Raw genomic sequence first — 20,614 nt, 5'->3', positions numbered from 1 at the left:
CTCACTATTGTTGATGATTTCTCTCGATATACATGGGTATTTCTAATGCGACATAAGTTTGAAACTCAATCACAATTAAATTTTTTTTCCTTCGTTGATACTCAATATAGGTCAAAAATTATAAATATTAGGACAGACAATGGATCTGAGTATTTTTCTCTTGAAATGCAAAAATTTTCGACCAATCATGGTGTAGTTCATCAACATAGTTGAGTTGGTACTCCACAACAAAATGGAGTTGTGGAGCGAAAACACAGACGTCTTCTTGAAGTCGCCCAAGCTCTACATTTTCAAGCTAACTTACCTTTAAAGTTTTGGAGTGAGTGTCTGTTAACTGCAGCCTACTTGATAAACCTCACTCCAACACCCAAGTTAAAAGGAAAAACTTCTTTTGAATGTATTAACAAAATTTGACCTTCGTATAAACATCTTCGAGTCTTTGGTTGCCTATATTTTGCTATCAATTATAGCTGCCACAAGATCAAATTCGATTCTCAGGCAAGAAAGTGTGTTTTTCTTGGGTATGCATATGGTAAAAAAGCATATAAAGTTTATGATTTGGAAAAACAGAATTTTTTTACCAATCGAGATGTCATATTTCATGAAAATGTCTTTCCTTTTCATAATATACACGAGTCTCATTCGGATCCAGTTCTACCCATCATATCAAATGAAATTGAGGAGTTGTTTAACTCACCAGAATCTTGTGACACTCACCCCCATCAAGAATCACAAGACTCAGAGCCACAACCTCAAGAACAAATTGTTGATACATCATCAAATACCATTGAACTACCTCAACATGCACGTCGATCTGAATGAATCAAGAAACCATCAGTACTATTAAAGGACTTTTATCGTGAAGCCGTGAGTTTTTCATCTCAACCAACGTTCTCATCAATGCCAGGCACAAGGTATCCTTTGTCAGACTTTGTTTCATTTGATAAATTCTCTCCATCTCATAAGGCCTTCTTTGTGTCAATTTTCAATGAGCCTGAACCTTCTTCGTATAATCAAGCCATTCTAAGTCATCACTGGCGAGAAGCTATGAAATCCAAACTTCAAGCTCTTGAAACAAACAACACATGGACCATAACTCAATTACCTAAAGATGCTAAAGCTATTGGTCATAAGTGGGTGTTTAGAATTAAATACAGGTCAGATGGCTCTATTGAAAGATATAAAGCCCGGTTAGTTGCAAAAGGCTATGCTCAGAAAGAAGGAATAAACTACAATGAAACCTTTGCTCCAGTGGCAAAGTTAACCACAGTTCATTGTCTTCTATTCATTGTTGCAACTAAAAACTGGTTTCTTGAACAAATGGATGTTCATAATGCATTTTTACATGGAGATCTACATGAAAACGCCTACATGACTTTACCACAGAGATATCACAAATAGGGGGAGAATTTGGTATGTAAATTACAAAAATCTCTTTATGGTCATAAACAGACTTCTAGAAATTAGTTTGAAAAATTTTCCAAGGCTCTTCTTAAGTTTGGCTTTAATCAGTCTAAGGCAGACTATTCCTTGTTTACCTATCAAAAGAGAGGTCACTTCATAGCTCTCTTGTTATATGTCGATGATCTAATCTTGATAAGGGACAGTGCAGTTGAAATCAATCATGTCAAAAATTACTTACATCAACAATTCCATATGAAGGACTTGGGAAATTTGAAATTTTTCTTGAATATTAAAGTTGCTAGATCAAATAATGAAATATGCTTGTCTCAAAGAAAATATGCTTTGGAAATTCTTGATGAAACAGGGATGATACCTGCAAAACCAGCTCATATCCCTATGGAGCAACACACTCATCTTCAAATCAATGAAGGAAATCTTCTTGAAGATCCATCAAAATATCGACGACTCATTGGCAGGTTGATTTATCTAACCATAACACGCCCTGACATCACATTTGTTGTCAATGTGTTGAGCAGATTTATGCATGTTCCTCGAGAACCCCATATGAAGGTTGCACTTAGAGTGGTTCGATACATAAAAGATAAACCTGGTCGAGGATTTTTTTTTATCAAGACTATCTCCGATCAAACTAAGAGTGTTTTGTGATGCAGACTGGGTTGCATGCCCAAATACAAGGAGGTATGTGACAGGATATTGTATTTTTCTGGGATCTAATCTGATTTCTTGGAAAACCAAAAAGCAAAATATTGTTTCACATTAATCGACGGAAGCAGAATATCGGTCCATGGCAAATACAATGTAAGAACTTGCTTGGCTTCGATATCTTTTGACAGACTTATCGGTTCATCACTTGTCTCCTGCAGAATTGCACTGTGACAATCAAGCAGCATTGCATATTGCTGCAAATCCTGTATTCCATGAGCGAACTAAATACATCGACATAGACTGTCATATAGTTTGCAATGAAATTACTCAAGGAAGGATCAAAAACTGCATATGTCCAAACAAACAGGCAATTAGCCGACATTTTCACCAAACCGTTGGGGAAAGAAAAATTTGGACAGTTAATTGACAACCTGGGCATACGAAATTTGTATATTGAGGGGGAGTGTTGAAATATTTACTATGGTTAATACTTGTTATCATGTTTAGATAATAAGCATGTAGATTATGAAATATGGCAACATGTTTTTTTATAGTTAAGTCAGTAATTCTGTTGTTGATATTTTGTTGCTGATATTGTGGAGATTGATTCTAAAGTGGATTGTTGCTGATATTGTGGATCCTGTAAATTAGCTGTAATCGGATCCTATAACTGTAATTATTTTTTGTATTTATTCATTGTTGCTGTAATCGAAAATATACGAAAAAATATCAAAATATTTTTACATTTATGGTGGGCTTCCAGCTTAAACCCACCACCATTAACCATAGAAATTTTTTATTACATGGTCTTCAAAATCCTTTCAGATCAGGTCATGGATCGAAGGAAGCCGAGAATTAATTAATCTCACGACGGCACTTCTAAATGGAGGTCTTTTCTTTTTTCTAGATTTGCATGGTGCATGCATCACGCCTATCTTATGTTATAAGTATGAAATCTGCAGCAGACTACTATGCAATCTGCCGGCTTAAGCAGAAAGTTCATAATCTATTCTAGATTATGAGCACCTAGAAAGTTGGGTCAGATCTTGTAAAACTATGGTATCGTTGGGCATCGAGAAATCACATGAACGTGATCTCTCTCTCTCTCTCTCTCTCTCTCTCTCTCTCTCTCTCTCTCTCTCTAAGGTCCATTGTGAAGCACAAAGTCATCAAAGAAAGCAAAGTGCTACTCCGCTTTTTAGAGCTTTTATAAATGAGTCTTGGTAATTAGAAAATTTGAATCTTGCTTCAGGCTTCTTATTTGAAATCAGGATGTGTTGGTTGAGATGCCAAACTGCAACAGTTTGTCTAATGCGTGAAACCCTAGTCATGAATATATTAGGTGCTATGCCAAACTGCAACAGTTTGTCTAAGTGCGGGGGCGGCACTTTCAAAAAACTTGGGTGCGGGGGCGCGGCAAAAATATAAAAAATTATATATATATATATATATATATATATATATATATATATATATATAAAGTCTAAAAGTTGAACATAAATGACCTTAGGTGCATTGCAGTGACTGCACCCAGGGTCAGGTTGACCACATTGGGTGCTAGTGTTTTGATGCGACGTGGGTGCAGCACCTAGTTGGAGAGTCCCTGTGACATAGATTAGGTGGTGTTTGGCAATTGTCATAATCACAGTAGATGTTCTTGTCATTAAGCCTTCTGCAGTTTACTGCTCAGTAGGTTTAGGTTAGTTTACCCTTTCATTAAATTTCAAGATATAGAAGGTTTTTAGTCAAATCAGCATCACTTGGGCAACTTTAGTGGGGTTCACCAATAAAACGTAAATTGTAATTTGTTTTTCGATAAGCTGTTTGTAAATTGTAATTAGCTGAAAACACAAATTGCAAAGGAAGGTAGACCTTTATCTGCCTTTATTGATGCTTACACATACATGGACTTTCCTGCTTTTTGAGGTTACCCATTGTTCTAAGTTGGACTCTGGCCGAGTGTGTGGGTGCCTTTAACTGTAGGACTACGTAAGGACTTGGTGTCGGTGACTCCACCTTGGGTTTATCTCAAAGAGAGGGTCCTTGGGCCAAGGGATGCCTTATGTGAGTTTCGAACTTATGACATCCGGTCAACTTGGTGACATTTACAAGTCGCCCCTACCAGATGAGCTGAGCTCATATGGATGGAACGTGAAATTGAACAAAAAAAAAAAAAAAGCTACTGGAGGAAAAATAGAAACCTGTTTCAAACTGCCCATGATTTAATACGTGTCCAAGGTTGATATGTCATTAATGCCTCACAGTGATCTTAACCTTATTTTGCACGCTATTTATGTACGCGATATTTTAGTTTACTCTGACCTAAGCACCGCCATAGTGACAAACTTATAGAACGGCAGCCAAATTCTCAATTTTTTATATTTCGAGCATTCTTATCGGCACAATACCAGAACAAAGTAAATAATTTAAAAATACCATTTATATTACAAGGTCTAAAAAGTATATATAGATACAAAAAAATAAAAATCATATGTTTTTGCATGGAAAATGGCTATCAAGAATACACATATATAGCAATAAAATCATGATATTGCATTTTTAACAGAATTGTCACGATATTTTGATAATATACTGCTATTTTTGGTTGCCCAATCTCTGGTTCTTTAGGACATTTTCAAAATATCGCTTACATTTTGTCCGATTAAGCACCGCAACCCTAAGAGTCTAAGACGAGGCCATTAAATTTTTTTTTTTTTTGAGATTTTCATAAATGAAAATGTTTACTTTTTTAAAAAAAAAGAGATGAAATTAAAAGATGGTGCAGCACAGAAGGCTGTCTTAAAAAAATAGGCCTACGAAAGGGTCATTTATCTTTTACACGCTCCCTTAATGGCTGTCTTAAAAAAAAACTCCTTCTGAATCGAGGCATGAAATCCATATGAATAGTAAATCTTATGTCTTTCATCATAGGCATGACCTTTAAATTAATAGGATTTTGAAAGTTGCCTAACTAATCCCATGTTTATTGGATTTTGAAATTTGGTAGCTCCAAAAAATATCTATGATTTCTCTAATTTGGCCATTTTTCAATTAATTGATGTACCCTCTCTCTAACATCCTCACCTAGGGAAAATATTTTCCTAATATATATCTCTTTGCAACTTTCAATATGTTCTATCATTTTTATTTTGCTAAGTTTGTTAGAATTTCTTAATTTCTTAATCTCTCTCTCTCTCTCTCTCTCTCTCTCTCTTTTGTGTGACGGGGGCAGCTATGTATATATTCAGCATCAGATAGAAGTATTCAAGGGTAACATACTCATGTCTGCAATTTTTGTACCAAACCCAGGTCAGAACCCAAACATCCGATTAATACATGAAGCTGGGTATAGTTTGTGAAGTTTTACAAGTGACCCAGGCCCAACATGAGTTTCGATTAAGATCCACAATTTTTCAATGTAAAAATGATAAAAATATTATTTTACCAGGTATGGCCAGGTTCATGTAGCTCTTATCGGTTTCTCTTATGTTGGGTCCGATTAAACCCAGGTCCGGGCTCAATACCATACCCGAAAATCAGTGCTGGTTTCAACTGAGTCTGAACCAAACCCTACCCCTTGACACCCCTAGGTGTGAGTCTTATGCCTTGATCCTTGTGTCTATGCATCTCTTCAAAGACCCACAGCATTCACACTTTTAATATCATAAAAATGCACCAAAGGGGGGCTCTGCGTGTTTGGTAGGAGCTGTCGGTGCAAAGTCTCCCTGTGGTGAAACGTTGCATGTTCAAAACCCCAGTGGGTACATTGATTAATAAATGGTGGAGGTCTCCCTAACCCCAACTTTTTACCTTTCAAAAAACAAATATCATAAAAATGCTGCAAAGTTCAAATCTCATGGGCGTCACCCCGTGTAAGCATATAAGCTTGGCTCGAAGTTTTATGTTTACAGGACAGCGACCGTAAGTAAGGCAGGCTGAGCCAGCCCGATTAGGTCTAAGCCTCTGCGGCGTCTCTCCTAATAAACTATAAAAAAAAAAGTGATGTTATGAGCACGCATGTGGCAGGTACTCTTTTTACATGGGGCCCACCAGTCATTGATGGTGATGGGCTTACTTCATCCAACGGCTAATTTAAACACTACTTCAGTCCACCAATGATGCGGCTATGGAGCCCACTTCTGGTGGTGGGGACGTTGAACGTTGGAGATCAGGCCAGCTTCGTGCCCCTCGTTTTAGCAGCATTTTTTGGCCTGTCCGATTTCGATCACTAGCCCTACGATTGCGGCCATGTAATGTAATAAACTGGGGGGTATTGGGAGCTCAATTGTCTTGGTTGGGTTGGTTAATAAGAGAGAGAGAGAGAGAGAGAGAGAGGAGGGGGCAGGGAAGAAGAGGGGAGTTTTTCTTTTGACTATGATGAAGATCAAATGGGAGGAGTGAGGTACAGGTCCCCACTTCTTTCTCTCTTCTTTATCACAGGTTTCCCCGCCGCACCCAGTAATGGTTGCACCTAATCCTGATGCAAATCCAACCACCAAGATCTCTTTCCATCTATTAAATCTGGGGATCTGATTCTTGCATAAGAGGTTCCACAAAGGAAGAATACCAACAACAAATTTAGGTGTTCTCCTTCAAAGGTTTGGAGGAACTGTGTTTTTCTTTCTTCTTCTTTTTTATTTCTTTCTTTGGAGGAAGAAAAGAAGGGTTGCTCAATAAGGTGGTAGTGTTTATCTGGTTCTTGTGGCACAGAGGCGTGACCCCAATCAGCCCCCTGTCTGTTGGAGCTCATCTTGCTACTGTTTTCTCTTATAACGAGATCCATTATTTGGGTATTGAAGCCCTTTTCTCCTTTCAAGCCAGGGGGTCTTGGGGTTAAAAAATTGGTATTGCTTGTACCGGTTGTGGCTGGCATTTGTGGGGAGGTGTGGTATTTTGTATTTTAAGGTTCCCCAATTCATTGTATCAGAGGATATCGGTGTTTCCCAATCAAACTTGGCTGCAATCAACACCAAGAATTCTTCGTCTGATAGGACTAGGCCCACCCTGGAAGGTTTAAAAAAAGAAAAACAGAAAAAAACCAACTTCTCCCTCTTACCATCAGGTGTTCCCCAGAACCAAGATATATATATATATCTATTGAAGTTCCTGATTTTCTACTGTTTTCACAGTGTTTTCCTCTCTTTTTCATGCATTAAAGTTGGTGATTTAGCACTCTTCGTTGGGCTCCTTGATCTTTTACTTGAGAGACAGCCTATTATCAGAATCACCAGCATCTCTGAGATTCTCCTTTAGTGATGTTTTTCTTCTTGATATCCTGCCTGCCTTTCCTAATGCTCTTCAGTCCCCTGCCCCTGCAATGCCTGCATTCTCATGTCTGCACCAGGATTCAGATGAAACCTTTACTGGTGCTGATCTGTCTTGGGCTATTGCGTCTATGCTCTGAGTGGTTGAGATGCAGTGGTGTGTTCGTCTTCAAAATCGGGGTTTTGTCGAAGATGAAGATCCTCCCAAGGGCTGAAAGCATGGAGAAGGCCGCGGAGGAACTGTCGGTGCTCGATCTGCCGGAGTTGGTCCTGGAAACCATTCTTGGGAGGCTGCCCCCTTCTGGACTGTGTAACATGGCTGCTGTCTGTCGTTCCATGAGGGATAGGTGCAGGAATGACCATTTGTGGGAGAGGCATCTGAAGGAGAAGTGGGGTCGGGTGCTTGGCAAAGCTGCCTTCAAAGAATGGCAGAACTATGTTGCGGCAAGGAAGAATTCGGGCGTTTTGGACGACAGGAATTCGAAGGGAAGTCTTTCTTGTATTTGGCCTTTATCTTTGCTCAAATCAAAGGTCGATGGTGGCAATGGCAGACCGCAGAGTTCTTTTCCGGTTGATTCAATTATGTCGTGGTATTTGTCTCTTGAAAGTGGGAAGTTCTGGTTCCCCTCGCAGGTCTATAATCGCGAGGTAGTTTTTTATATTCTGATTCTCAATTCCTGTATCATGCTGATCTTGTTTCTTTTACAGGGTTGTCCCAATCTGAATTATTCAACTATTTCGTGATCGTTTCTGCATATGAATTGATTTTTCGAAGCTGTTTTGGGCTGGAATAATCTGAACTTTCTTTATGTTCCCTTGTTCTAAAAAATTTCATGGTCGTAAATTATGGCATGATGGAAATTGTTTTGGTCACTATTATTTCTTATTCACCATTATTTTTAGTTTGATGAAGTGTCCCCTATTTAGTTGCATGATTGTGTGTTTAATTGCTCGAAATAAAAAAAATTAAGTCTAGATCAGTATGGTAGGCTTCTGTTTATTGATATATTTTCTAGAACAATGAGATCTATAAACAGTTGGTTGCATTTCTTATCTTGATGAATGCTTCGGTCTTGGATATATGCTTTTCGGAGGATTATCATAATCACATCTAGTAAAATTCAGTTGCTTACTAAGGTTTTCTTCTCTTTATTCAACCTGCAGAATGGGCATGTAGGATTTATGTTGTCATGTTATGATGCTGAACTTTGCTATGATTGCCGGACAGACACCTTCCAAGCAAGGTAATTCTTTGCTGGACTTATATGAACGTAAATACCTGATAACGCTTCTTGGTTCCAGGTGTTCAATGTCTATGGATTGCTCTCTGTTTCTAGCAATTCGATAATATAATTTCTTGGAAATAATCACTCCATATATCCACCAAAAGAATGTGGAAGGATCCAAGCCATATGTCTTCACGGACTGATTTAATGTGGAAAATGACTCTTTAAGACAGTCCTGCTCCATAAATTCTACCATTTAGGGGATCTGTATCAGTTAAGTCTTGTGTAGTTGTTTCCTTATCTGCAGAAGTGGTATGTTGGTCTTAACTCCTAATGGAAAATCCGAAAAATGCTAGAAAGTATCCAGTGAGAAATTTCATGCTGCATGAAAGTATTCTTTTGTTTTTGTTTTTTTAAATTCTTTTTAATTTTTGTTTATCTTCTCTCTTTTATAGGTATCCACCACATGTGCGACAAACAATTGCAATTGAGGAAGGAATCCAGTGGGAGAGATTGAGGGCAGCTCCTGTTGACATTTATGCCCGTGACCTCCACATCTCAGATTGTCTCAATGATTTGCAGCCTGGTGACCATTTTGAGATTCAATGGAGAAGAAACAAAGAATTTCCTTACGGTGTGGATCTTTTCTTTCTAAATATGAATAAAGAAATCTTTCTTGAATAGATTTTAGGAAGTTTTTACAGGTGTAACATGTGCATGCACTTCAATGCATAATCTTTTAACTGCTTTCTTCTTGCTCTGAAGTGAAAAGAGTATGAAAGTAGTATTTAAGCGCTTATATACAACCCTTTTACAATTTTTAGACTTGCTAACCTGAAAGATTTAACCTGATATGATCTTGGCTTCAGTTTACATTGGCCGGCATGGGTTCATTGATTTTAAGCAGCACTCTCACTGAATATGGTGACCTTTGGCTGATCTGTAATTCACTGCCAGCTGGTGCCAAGATTTGTCATTTATCAAGGAGCCCACAAAAATTTCCCGTCTTTGCTTGGTAGAAATTAATCATCTATTCATATTTTACTATTGCAGGATGGTGGTACGGGGTTGTTGGTCACTTGGATTCATGTGATGGGAATCAACATCGCTGTTGTTGCCATCTAAATGGTGAGAAGATTTTATGTTGCTTAGTTCTATCTCGGGATATAAGCCAGGCCTCTGTTGTTATAACCCTTGTTTTGCCGTAATATCTACTAGTTTGCATGGTCTGACAATTTAAATCTTAATTGGTAGTTGAAAGGTCTCTCTCTCATATATATATATATATAGGAAAGTGGTAGCGGCCTACCACTTTTTTAGACTAGAACCAGCGATAGGTGTTTCTGGGTTGTTTTTCGTAAATCTGACCCAACAAATGTGTTCGGCATTGTTGATTTGCTAGGAAATGACACTTGGATCGTGTTTTTTTGATAAAAGAACATGATTTTTTAAGCATTGAATATTTATGAAAATTGTAGACTATCAATTTTTAAATCCAATAAAAACCTACCTGTGTGTTGAATCAGATGATCCAAGAGTAGATTACTATAAAATCAACCCTGTAGATCACATCTGCATGGTCAGATTTGAAAAGAAATAGAAAAAACCTTTAAAAGCCCAGTAGGCTGGCAGTAGGCTAGAAAAGTGATAGGCAGCTAATATATATATATATATATATATATATATATATATATATATATATATATATATATATATATATATATATATATATATATATATATATATATATATGAGAATGGGGATTATCTAGCCCCCTTTTTCGTTAGGTCACTGTTAGGACCCTCCAAAAAATCATAGTTTTAGGTGTTATATATATATATATATATATATATATATATATATATATATATATATATATATATATATATATATATATATATATATATATATATATATATATATATATATATATGAGAATGGGGATTATCTAGCCCCCTTTTTCGTTAGGTCACTGTTAGGACCCTCCAAAAAATCATAGTTTTAGGTGTTTTATTCTCAATCCCAACCATTAGATGTGTTTATCATTACTTATTTATTAAGAATCAAACTTTCTTTCAAATTGATTTGATGTAAAAATGTAAATGTTTTATCATGAAATTTTAGTACAACCTTTGATTCTTTTACCTCTTTAAGATACACGTATGAGCATAAAAATACTTAATCTCTCTCTCTCTCTCTATCTCTATATATATATATATATACACACACACCAGGGTTACCAAAAATGCTATAGCACTCGGGGAATCGTGCTTCCCCGAGCTTTCGAAACGCGGAGAGAAGTGACCCTTTTAAATGACTGCTTCCCATTTCGCTTCCCCGATTGCTTCCCACTCGCTTCCCAATATCAGGAACTGAATTTTCTTTTCTTGGGGGGCTTGGATCCTTTAACAAATTTTTTTTGCCCAATATTGGAAAAACTCGATTCTTGTTTTTTTCCCACTCGATTCCTAGGTCGCTTCCCTCTTCGTTTCTGGTTCACTTCGTAGGTCGCTTCTTGTTCGTTTTCCTTTTCGCTTTCGAGACGATTTTCGGTTCACTTCAAAGTCGTCTCGCGCTTCTTGCTTTCTAAAGTTTTAGAATTGTCTCGCTTCCCACTACTGCTTCTTGGATCGCTTTCCACTCCTGCTTTCTCGGCTGACAACTGTGGTGTACACACACCTTATTTTGCCCTTAATAGATAAAAATATCATGTTGGTTTTATGTATTGATTGCCACTGTGTAAACACCCCAAATTTTCACTCACCTCCCGACATTTCCACCAAGCATCATCATCCAGCCTCTGAAATTGCCGAAGGGCAAAATGGTTATTTTCTGAGCTCGGACCTCGCAGAAAGTCCAGATTGCATCTACAACTCTCAAAATTTCTCTATTTTTAGCTCAGATGTTCAAAATTCTATTCCTGACAGGAGATGAGAATCTCCAAATCCTAATTCAAGATTACATTTCATAAGACATGTCATTACATAGCATTGCATGAGCATTTCATATCACTTCACTGCACAGCATGTCATTTCGAGGTCCAGAACTCTTGATTTTAAAATTTTCAATCCAGATTCAAATTTCAACTCTTCTCAAAATTGATTTCAAAACCCTGGGTCTTCAAAATTATCAATTCTTCCCATTTTACCCCCAGGACTCAGCATTTCAAAATATTTCCTCAAGAAAACGATCTGGATAGTTTTCAATATGGATTTCAGCCACTTCATATTAGATTTTACCCTTTTGTCAGCAATTTTCAATATCATTCTCACCCCACAGGGGCCAACTCTTTTCAAAAAATTTGTTTTGCCAATTAGTCCAAATTTTTATGAAAATTCCAAAAAAAGGTTTTCTGTCTTGTCTTTATTTCAATAAATAAGCAACGTGGGGCCCACACCGAGGTGGTGTCACATAGGTTTTTTTTTTGAAAAACCTAAATTTTGAAAAACCCAAAAATATAGGAGCTTTGTCCCTGGATTGGCGCCACTGGACCATTTTCTCTCTCCTTCCATTTTCCTGTCATGTGTCAGCGTGGGGTTCACCTAGAGGTGGCGCCACAGGTCATTTTCTCTCTCCTTCCATCCTCCGACACGTGTCAGTGTGGGGACACCTTAAGAGGCCGCCACATGTCATTAGACACTCTCTTCATTTTATGCCACGTGTCAATGTCCACCACCTTCACCCTATGCCACGTGTCTTTTCAATGCCACCATGAGAAGCCACATGTCATTCTCTGCTCTTCTTAGAAAAAGCAAATGACACATGTCATTCTCTGCTCTTCTCAGAAAAAGCAAATGACACATGTCATTCTCTGCTCTCTTAAAAAAAAGCTAGAATTCAAACATTCAAATCCTTCCAGAGGTGGCGCAAATCCTGAACTTCACCTTTTCTATCTGGTCTGAGATGGCGCCACATGTACTTGTGATGCAACTCACGTTGAAGAAGGAGAGAAAATAATGGCCCACCGTGAATCGGTGGGACTGACTTCTTTATTAACTCAGAAATGTTTCAATAAACAATAAAAGAAATGCAATAAACAGGGAAGAATGCAATGGAAAACAGGAAATAAGTAAAGAAGGGAAAACTGCAGCAAAAGAAAAGTCGGCTGGGCTTCTTTTAATCTTCAATGCTCTTCATGCAACCCTAGACAGCCTTTTAAAGACTGTTTACTGGACCGGGTCGTGGATCCAGGTTTGGATCCGACCCACGATCCGGTTCAGTCTCCCTTTGCAGCTGGTTCTGGGGCGTGCGAGCTCCACCACACCTGACGTAGGTGCGTAGGGGTACCTCCCTGCGTCGTGGCTCCGTCCCTGCAGGTGAGTTATCTCCACGGGGTCTTGCATCTGCCCTGTGTGGTGGATCGAGTGGCACGCTGGGCCCAATCGGGTCCTGCCCTGCATCATTCTCCCCTGGTTGGGAAGAAGTCGGCTCTGTCGACTTGTTGTCGCCACGGTAAGCATATAGATCAACCACGTTAAAAATAGGGGAAATATGCCAATCATCGGGCAGCTCAAGGAGGTAAGCATTTGAACCTAACCGCTGGAGGATCCTAAAGGGGCCATACTTCTTAGGACTTAATTTGCTATAGGTACCGACAGGAAAACGCTCTGGACGCAGGTACACCCAGACAAGTTGATCAACCTCAAAATGGACATCACGACGACCCTGATCTATGAAAGCTTTGTAGGTCTCGTAGCTTTCAACAAGTTTGGCCCAGACTTGTCTGTGAATGTCACGCATATATTCAACGGCATCAAAGGCATCCGGAGCTGGAGCTGAGAGATCTGACACAGGGGCGAGGTCAACGACATGGGTGGGAGAACGACCATACACTACTTGGAACGGGGATTTACCAGTGGACCGGTTAATGGAGTTGTTATAGGCGAACTCGGCTTGAGGCAGAACGAGATCCCAAGTTTTGACATTTTCACCCACTAAGCTCCGTAATAAATTTCCTAAGGTGCGGTTCACGACTTCGGTTTGACCATCAGTCTGGGGGTGATACGCGCTACTGAACTGGAGCTTAGTTTTCAACAGGGCCCATAGCGACTTCCAAAAATGGCTCATAAAACGCGTATCGCGATCGGAAGTGATTGTGTGAGGTAGACCGTGGAAACGGGCAACATCTTTGAAATAATATGAAGCGACTAAAGAGGCATCGGTGGTGCGCTTGCACGGGATAAAGATAGCCATTTTGGAGAACCGGTCAACAACGACTAAAATTGAATCAAAACGACGTGGTGTACGGGGAAGGCCCACAATAAAATCCATGGATACATGCTCCCACGGTCGCTCAGGAATGGGTAACGGGGTGTACAGACCACTATTCTGACGATGACCCATGGACACTTGACACACATGACAGCCTTGGATAAACTTGGCAACATCTTTGCGCATTTTGGGCCAAAAGTATCGTTCATCTAAGAGAGCGAACGTCTTATCATGCCCGAAATGCCCTGCTAACCCACCTTCATGTAATTCAGAAATCAACTGAAGCCTGAGAGAGAAATTGGGTACACATAATTGGTTGCCACGGAAGAGATAACCATTATGAATACAAAAACGGGGGTCAAGGTTACGAGCGGAAGAGGTGCATCCTTCCCAGACTTTGTGAAAATCAGGGTCCGTAGAGTATAACTCTTTGCATTGTTCAAAACCTATGACCTGCACCGACATAGTCATCAACAGGCTGTTCTTCCTACTAAGAGCGTCAGCCACCTTGTTCAGGGTACCCGATTGATGCCGAAGCGAAAAGGTGTACTCTTGCAAGAAGCTGACCCACTTGGCATGACTGACACTCAACTTTTTCTGACTACTTAGGTACTTCAATGCCTCATGATCCGTGTACAAGACAAATTCCTTGTAAATGAGATAATGCCTCCAATAACGAAGGGCTTGTACAACGGCATAAAACTCAACATCGTAAGTGGAGTATTGGCACCTGGTCTGAGTCAGCTTCTCGCTAAAGAAGGCGACAGGCCTACGATTCTGACTCAAGACGGCGCCAATCCCCACTTTAGAGGCATCACATTCAACCTCAAAGACTGCACTAAAATCGGGGAGGGCTAAGACAGGGGCACTGGTCATTTTGATGCAACTCACGTTGAAGGAGGAGAGAAAATAATGGCCCACCGTGAATCGGTGGGACTGACTTCTTTATTAACTCAGAAATGTTTCAATAAACAATAAAAGAAATGCAATAAACAGGGAAGAATGCAATGGAAAACAGGAAATAAGTAAAGAAGGGAAAACTGCAGCAAAAGAAAAGTCGGTTGGGCTTCTTTTAATCTTCAATGCTCTTCACGCAACCCTAGACAGCCTTTTAAAGACTGTTTACTGGACCGGGTCGTGGATCCAGGTTTGGATCCGACCCACGATCCGGTTCAGTCTCCCTTTGCAGCTGGTTCTGGGGAGTGCGAGCTCCACCACGCCTGACGTAGGTGCGCAGGGGTACCTCCCTGCGTCGTGGCTCCGTCCCTGCAGGTGAGTTATCTCCACGGGGTCTTGCATCTGCCCTGTGTGGTGGATCGAGTGGCACGCTGGGCCCAATCGGGTCCTGCCCTGCATCAACTTGTCCCTCCTTCTCTTCCCTTCCGCCACGTGTCACTGCAGGATCTCCTAGAGGTGCTGCCACATGTCCACTCTCTATTCTTCCAGAGCCAGCCTCATTTGAATTTCAAATACAGCCTCTGAGGTGACGCCATTTGAGAAGACTCCTCCAGCTAGCTGACACTTGTCAGAAGCAGAGTCATCCTGAACTGCCACATGTCCAAATCCCCTTGCATTAGAAAAAGTAGGAACAACTCCCCTCTGAGGTGGCGCATTCTGGTTCCTCTGTTCCTGTCCTCTTGCCACATGGCAGTGTGGAGCCACCCTGAGGTGGCACCACATGTCAGCCTCTGCTCCCTCCAGAAAAAGCAGAAATTTGAACTCCTCAGAGGTGGCGCCACATGGCATTCTCCCCTCCTTCCAGCTTTAAATCTCAAACACCTTTTGAGGTGGCGCTATTCCAGATCTCCCACTTGGCTTCATTTTTTTGTTTTATTTTATTCAAAATAAAAGTAGCCCACCATGAGGTGGCGTCACATGAGGGCTCCCTGCAAAAAGCAAACTTTGAATTTCAAACCCCAGATAGCACCCTCTGAGGTGGCGCCATTTGGGAGACTCCTGCAGAGAAAATCAAGCTACATTTTGAAAATTTTCAAAATCCTCTGCTGAGGTGTCTCACCCACAAAATTCACATTTTTATTTTCTCAAATTCCAAGTGGCATGCCTTGATATGGCGCCACATGGAGGGCTCAGATTGAGCCTGTTTGAAATTCAAAATTCTCCAGAAATGCTACAAATACAAGGTCCCACGCCCAGCTTAGGGAGAATTCCCTTTGGATTTAACATTTTTACTCTGAGTGCCCTACTACACGATTTTGAATTTTGGAATTCGCACCCCCTTTGAGCTCAGTGGAGAGGGTGCATTGAAGCACCAACCTTGCTCGCATCAATCCCAATTCGATCTAGGCGTGGATCGATTTTCGTGAACCCTCGTAGGCTCGAATCGAAGGACAAAAGAAACCGTTGATAGTCGTTCAGTTCGGGAGTTCCAAAGCTGCAGGAAAACACAAGGTGCAATTCCTATTGATTTCGATATAATAATATCATTGCTCGATTCGTATTGTTATTTTGAAGAAAGAGCTCATCCGAGTGATGGATCGAGCTATTCTCATAAAATGACACATATCAAATACAAGGTCCCACGCCCAGCTTAGGGAGAATTCCCTTTGGATTTAACATTTTTACTCTGAGTGCCCTACTACACGATTTTGAATTTTGGAATTCGCACCCCCTTTGAGCTCAGTGGAGAGGGTGCATTGAAGCACCAACCTTGCTCGCATCAATCCCAATTCGATCTAGGCGTGGATCGATTTTCGTGAACCCTCGGAGGCTCGAATCGAAGGACGAAAGAAACCGTTGATAGTCGTTCAGTTCGAGAGTTCCAAAGCTGCAGGAAAACACAAGGTGCAATTCCTATTGATTTCGATATAATAATATCATTGCTCGATTCGTATTGTTATTTTGAAGAAAGAGCTCATCCGAGTGATGGATCGAGCTATTCTCATAAAATGACACATATCAAAGGATGTCTTGCATGCTTTCTTGATTAAATTTCTGCATTTCATCATGTTCATGCATTAAAATAAGTTAGATTTACGTTTTATTACATTTAAATAGCACGCTTCATGAATTTATTTAATATTTCATGCATTCAGCTTCATTTAGGTAACTCCTTGTTTTTGTCAGTCAGTCCACACGTCAGTTCATGCATTTATTTTTCGTTAAAAATGTTGAGAAAATCATATTATGCGCCCTTAGGTGTCCCCAACAATCTGCCAAAAATTCGAAATGATTTGAATTTGTTTACTATGGTAAAAGTTCAAAATGGTAGGTCGGGTTTTGTTACCCGGGATACGTTTTGAAAATTCATCCCCGACTTGTAAAATCGAGATCTCTCTCATATGAGGTCCGATTTTCGATCTGAAAGATGTTCTAAACTCAGGATGATGTCTAGTATTTAATCTGATTTTCTCAGATTTTTATGATTTTTTTTTACATCTGAAAAAAATCCGAGAGTTTGTGACACGTGTTAGAGCCTGATTTGGGCCTCTGAGACTTTGGATCGACTTAAGTCGATGGGTTCTCTTTGGGTATTGCTCCAAATCCAAATCTGTAAAAAGTGAATGTCATGTTCGGGATGTCCTCTGTTTGCATATGAAATTTTATGATTTTTAGAACAGTCTTACTATCAGTTTCGGATTTTTCTTGTCAGTCTCCCGTTTTGTTATATTTGTCTGTTCTGTTAATTTAGGCAAGTAATGTCGCATTTTTATTTTTGTTCTTGTTGATCAAATGCCAAAATCATAAAAATGAAAGTTGTTCCTGCATCTGTTAGTAGTTTCTCATTTGAATATCAGAAATTTCCAGGGTCGGTTGCTATTTTTTTTAGCATTTTATATTAGATCAGGTCGATTTCACCTCCGTCAGAGCCAAATTCCTGTTATCGAACTCACCGTAGTTCAAATTCCGAGGTTGTAAAATCCAAAAGTGTTCAATTTTGGGTCCTTTAGCAGTCTGCAAAATATCAAATGTTTCTATGGTGTAATTTTTTTATTATCATATTAAGTATTGCATTTGGTTCGGGTCCGTAGGCGAAATTTGCCCCTTTTAGGACTTTCTTTAAATTTCAGTATCTAAACCATGTCATTTCTTGAGTTTTAGCATTTTAGGTTGTTTATGAGAATAGGTAGATGCTTCATACCGAATTTGACAGCATTTGGAATTCGTTTGATGCTCGGTTTAACTGTATCATCAAAATAGGGCCCCGCGGGACCCTGATCCAAGCGAAATTCGTTATTTTTGATGAATGATAGCATGTCAAAATTCTGATTTTACAGTCCTAATGTGTTAAGCAGCATGTCATCATGCCTCATATTGCATTTCATCATCATTTGGTTCAATTCGAATTTCAAAATCTCAATTTTATCAAAATTTCCTTCAAAAAACCCTGATTTTAAAGGTATAACTTCAATATTAGGGGTATTTTGGTCAATTTGACCACAATTTCGAATTTCAAACTATTTCTTACTGGATTTTCTTGCATTTACATTATTTCAAATATCAAGAAAACATGAAAATAGGGTTTATATCCAATTAAGTCCAATAATTTCAGAATATTATTGGAAAATCTTGGAAAAACCCACATATTTGAACTAACCCCATTTCAAGTTTGGCAGGGACATTCAAGGGAAGGAGTTGAAGTCTGCAATTTCTTTTATTTCATTTATTTAGTGATGTAATAATGTAAATTTTGGAATAAGAGATTTAATTTTCTGCTTAGACTAGGATGCATATCATATAGTTTAAATTCCTGCAATATCCTGTTTATGTGATTCATGCATTTTATTTCAAAAGCACTATGGATGTACACGAATGGCACGTGCACCAACTCTTAGGGAGTTGATGAACTCGGTGGAGTCCATATTTACGGCCCTAGTCGGAATATGGACGAGACCCAGATCCATCATCTTCCTACCCGTCACACTGAGCCTACACTCTTAGGCTATCTTCCAAAACTTTACTGCATATTTTCAATTTCATAAAGTATTTTAGAATTAACTAAGTAAATTACAGGCATATTTACGGCCATAGTCGGAATATGTGGTAATATTACCTTAGCTTAATCCTAAAACTGCATATTTTCTGAAAAGAGGCTTTTACAAAATGACATTCATTCATATCATTTACATCATGAAATCACTGGTTTTCCTCTTGATTTTCTCAAGAAAATTTCATTCTCAAGAAAATCGATTTCTCAAGAAACTCTGAGAAATTTTCACAATTAGTTTTCCCAAGTCAAGTTTTTCCACAGTTTTCCATGAAAAGGGTTATTTTCTTAAGATGTTCAAAAGGAGTCTCTCATCTTTCTCAAGAATCAAAATCGATCTCTAAGTGTTGCAAGGCTAAAATTTTCAGGATTTCAGTTTCCCAAATTTCGATTTTCCTTCTTCAAAAGTTTTCTAATGAATTTCAACCATATTCCAAAGAAAGCTTTCAAAACTTGAAGTTTTTCCTGACAAGCATTTTTCCTTCAAATGTTTACCCTTTTCTCAAGAATCCTTTCCATTTTCTCAGGATTTTCATCCATTCATGATTTCCCCACACCTTTATGAACTTTCTCGTGATTTCAAAACCTTTTTCATCTGAGCTTCCTGAGAAATTGATTTTCATCTTTTCTTGAGAAATATTTTCCAACTCCAAAGCATTTTCTGAGCATACATCATGTTTTACAACTTGCATTTTACAAAATTTCATAGCACATGCCTGAATTCTCTCTGCATTTAAGATAGAACACAATTTTGATGATTTAACTAAGTCAAGCACATTTTTGGTCCTTGGTTCGATTACCCCTGTTAAAGGCGGCAGGAACGGTCGAACCTCGTACCGACAGGTTGAGCTCCATCCCATGGATTTTCTCGTTATTTTAAAAAACGGAGGCGAGTATTTCAAAAACAAATTTCTGAAATCCGGTCATTTTGACTCGTGAAAGCGTTTCCCTCTTTCTCTCCCGCAAGGGAAGGGAAGACGGAAAAAAATTTCGCGACGATAACACACTGCCAATTGCAAAGATATTACAATGAATTTACAAAGAGAGCATGTTAAAATATGCCATGTATTTCCAAAATACAACTAATGATTATGTACTTTATTAACAGATAATGCATCAAATAGTTATGGAATTTTTAAATCTATCCATAGCCCAAAATTGTGCTCTTGTGTGTGTCTGCATGTGCATGCCTGCATTCGTGTGTGTGTGTGTGTGTAAAATTAATCATATATTTCTGGTTATTTGAATGATTTTTTTTTACTTTATGAAACCATGTTGGCAGATACTGTGATGTTGGAGTTTAACCAGTATGCACCTGGTTCACGATGGCGGCGAACAAGAATCAATAGAAAAGATCATAGAGAAGAGGGGAATGAGTCCAATGGATTCTATGGTGGGATAAGGAAACTGCATAGCAAGGAGGAAATATCTGCTTGGAAGCGGCTGTGGCCAAATGAAGTCTTGGAATAGATATTTAAACTTCAACCCAACTACTTTCATGTCTTTGTTTCTAAGTGGCCGCAGCACTATTAGAAATTGAGCTCACTGAAAGTTGCCGTCACACGAGCCATTTCTTTGAAGAATTCTACATATTCAGGAACCATAAATGAGATTAGAAGCAATAGTATAGCCATTAGTCCCCAATTGGGTATATTAGAACATTTTTTTAGGATGTTATGAAATTAATCTGTTTCTTTCGACACCCACGTGCAGTTGACTGCTTACCTCCAGAATGTACTGCAAATCTGTTGTACCATATTTAGCAAGTGGTTGGAATTAGGCAGAGCTTTCTTATATTGCTGTTCAAGACTCCATATTCAGGAATATGATGGGTGAAGGCTATAAAACTAACTTGTTCCTTTATATTACCATATGACTTAATGCTGAAGCTGCTTCTG

At 39.0% G+C, this 20,614-nt stretch overlaps 1 protein-coding gene across 1 annotated transcript; it reads left to right on the top strand.

Annotated features, from left to right (window-relative positions):
• The first annotated feature begins 6,622 nt into the window (after positions 1-6,622).
• On the top strand, positions 6,623-20,614 carry LOC149826839 (F-box protein At2g32560-like). The gene is made up of 6 exons (XM_090020138.1): positions 6,623-6,668; positions 7,415-7,982; positions 8,499-8,578; positions 9,016-9,194; positions 9,614-9,688; positions 19,999-20,614. The coding sequence occupies exons 2-6, from the start codon at positions 7,422-7,424 to the stop codon at positions 20,184-20,186; spliced, it is 1,083 nt and encodes a 360-aa protein (XP_089876264.1). The 5' UTR covers positions 6,623-6,668; positions 7,415-7,421; the 3' UTR covers positions 20,187-20,614.

Source organism: Nuphar pumila, chromosome 10 (genome assembly GCF_984573655.1).
Source record: "Nuphar pumila chromosome 10, dmNupPumi1.hap1.1, whole genome shotgun sequence".
Taxonomy (NCBI): Eukaryota; Viridiplantae; Streptophyta; class Magnoliopsida; order Nymphaeales; family Nymphaeaceae; genus Nuphar; species Nuphar pumila.
Note: the sequence above shows the minus strand (reverse complement) of the source record. Positions and strands in the feature narration are given on the sequence as shown.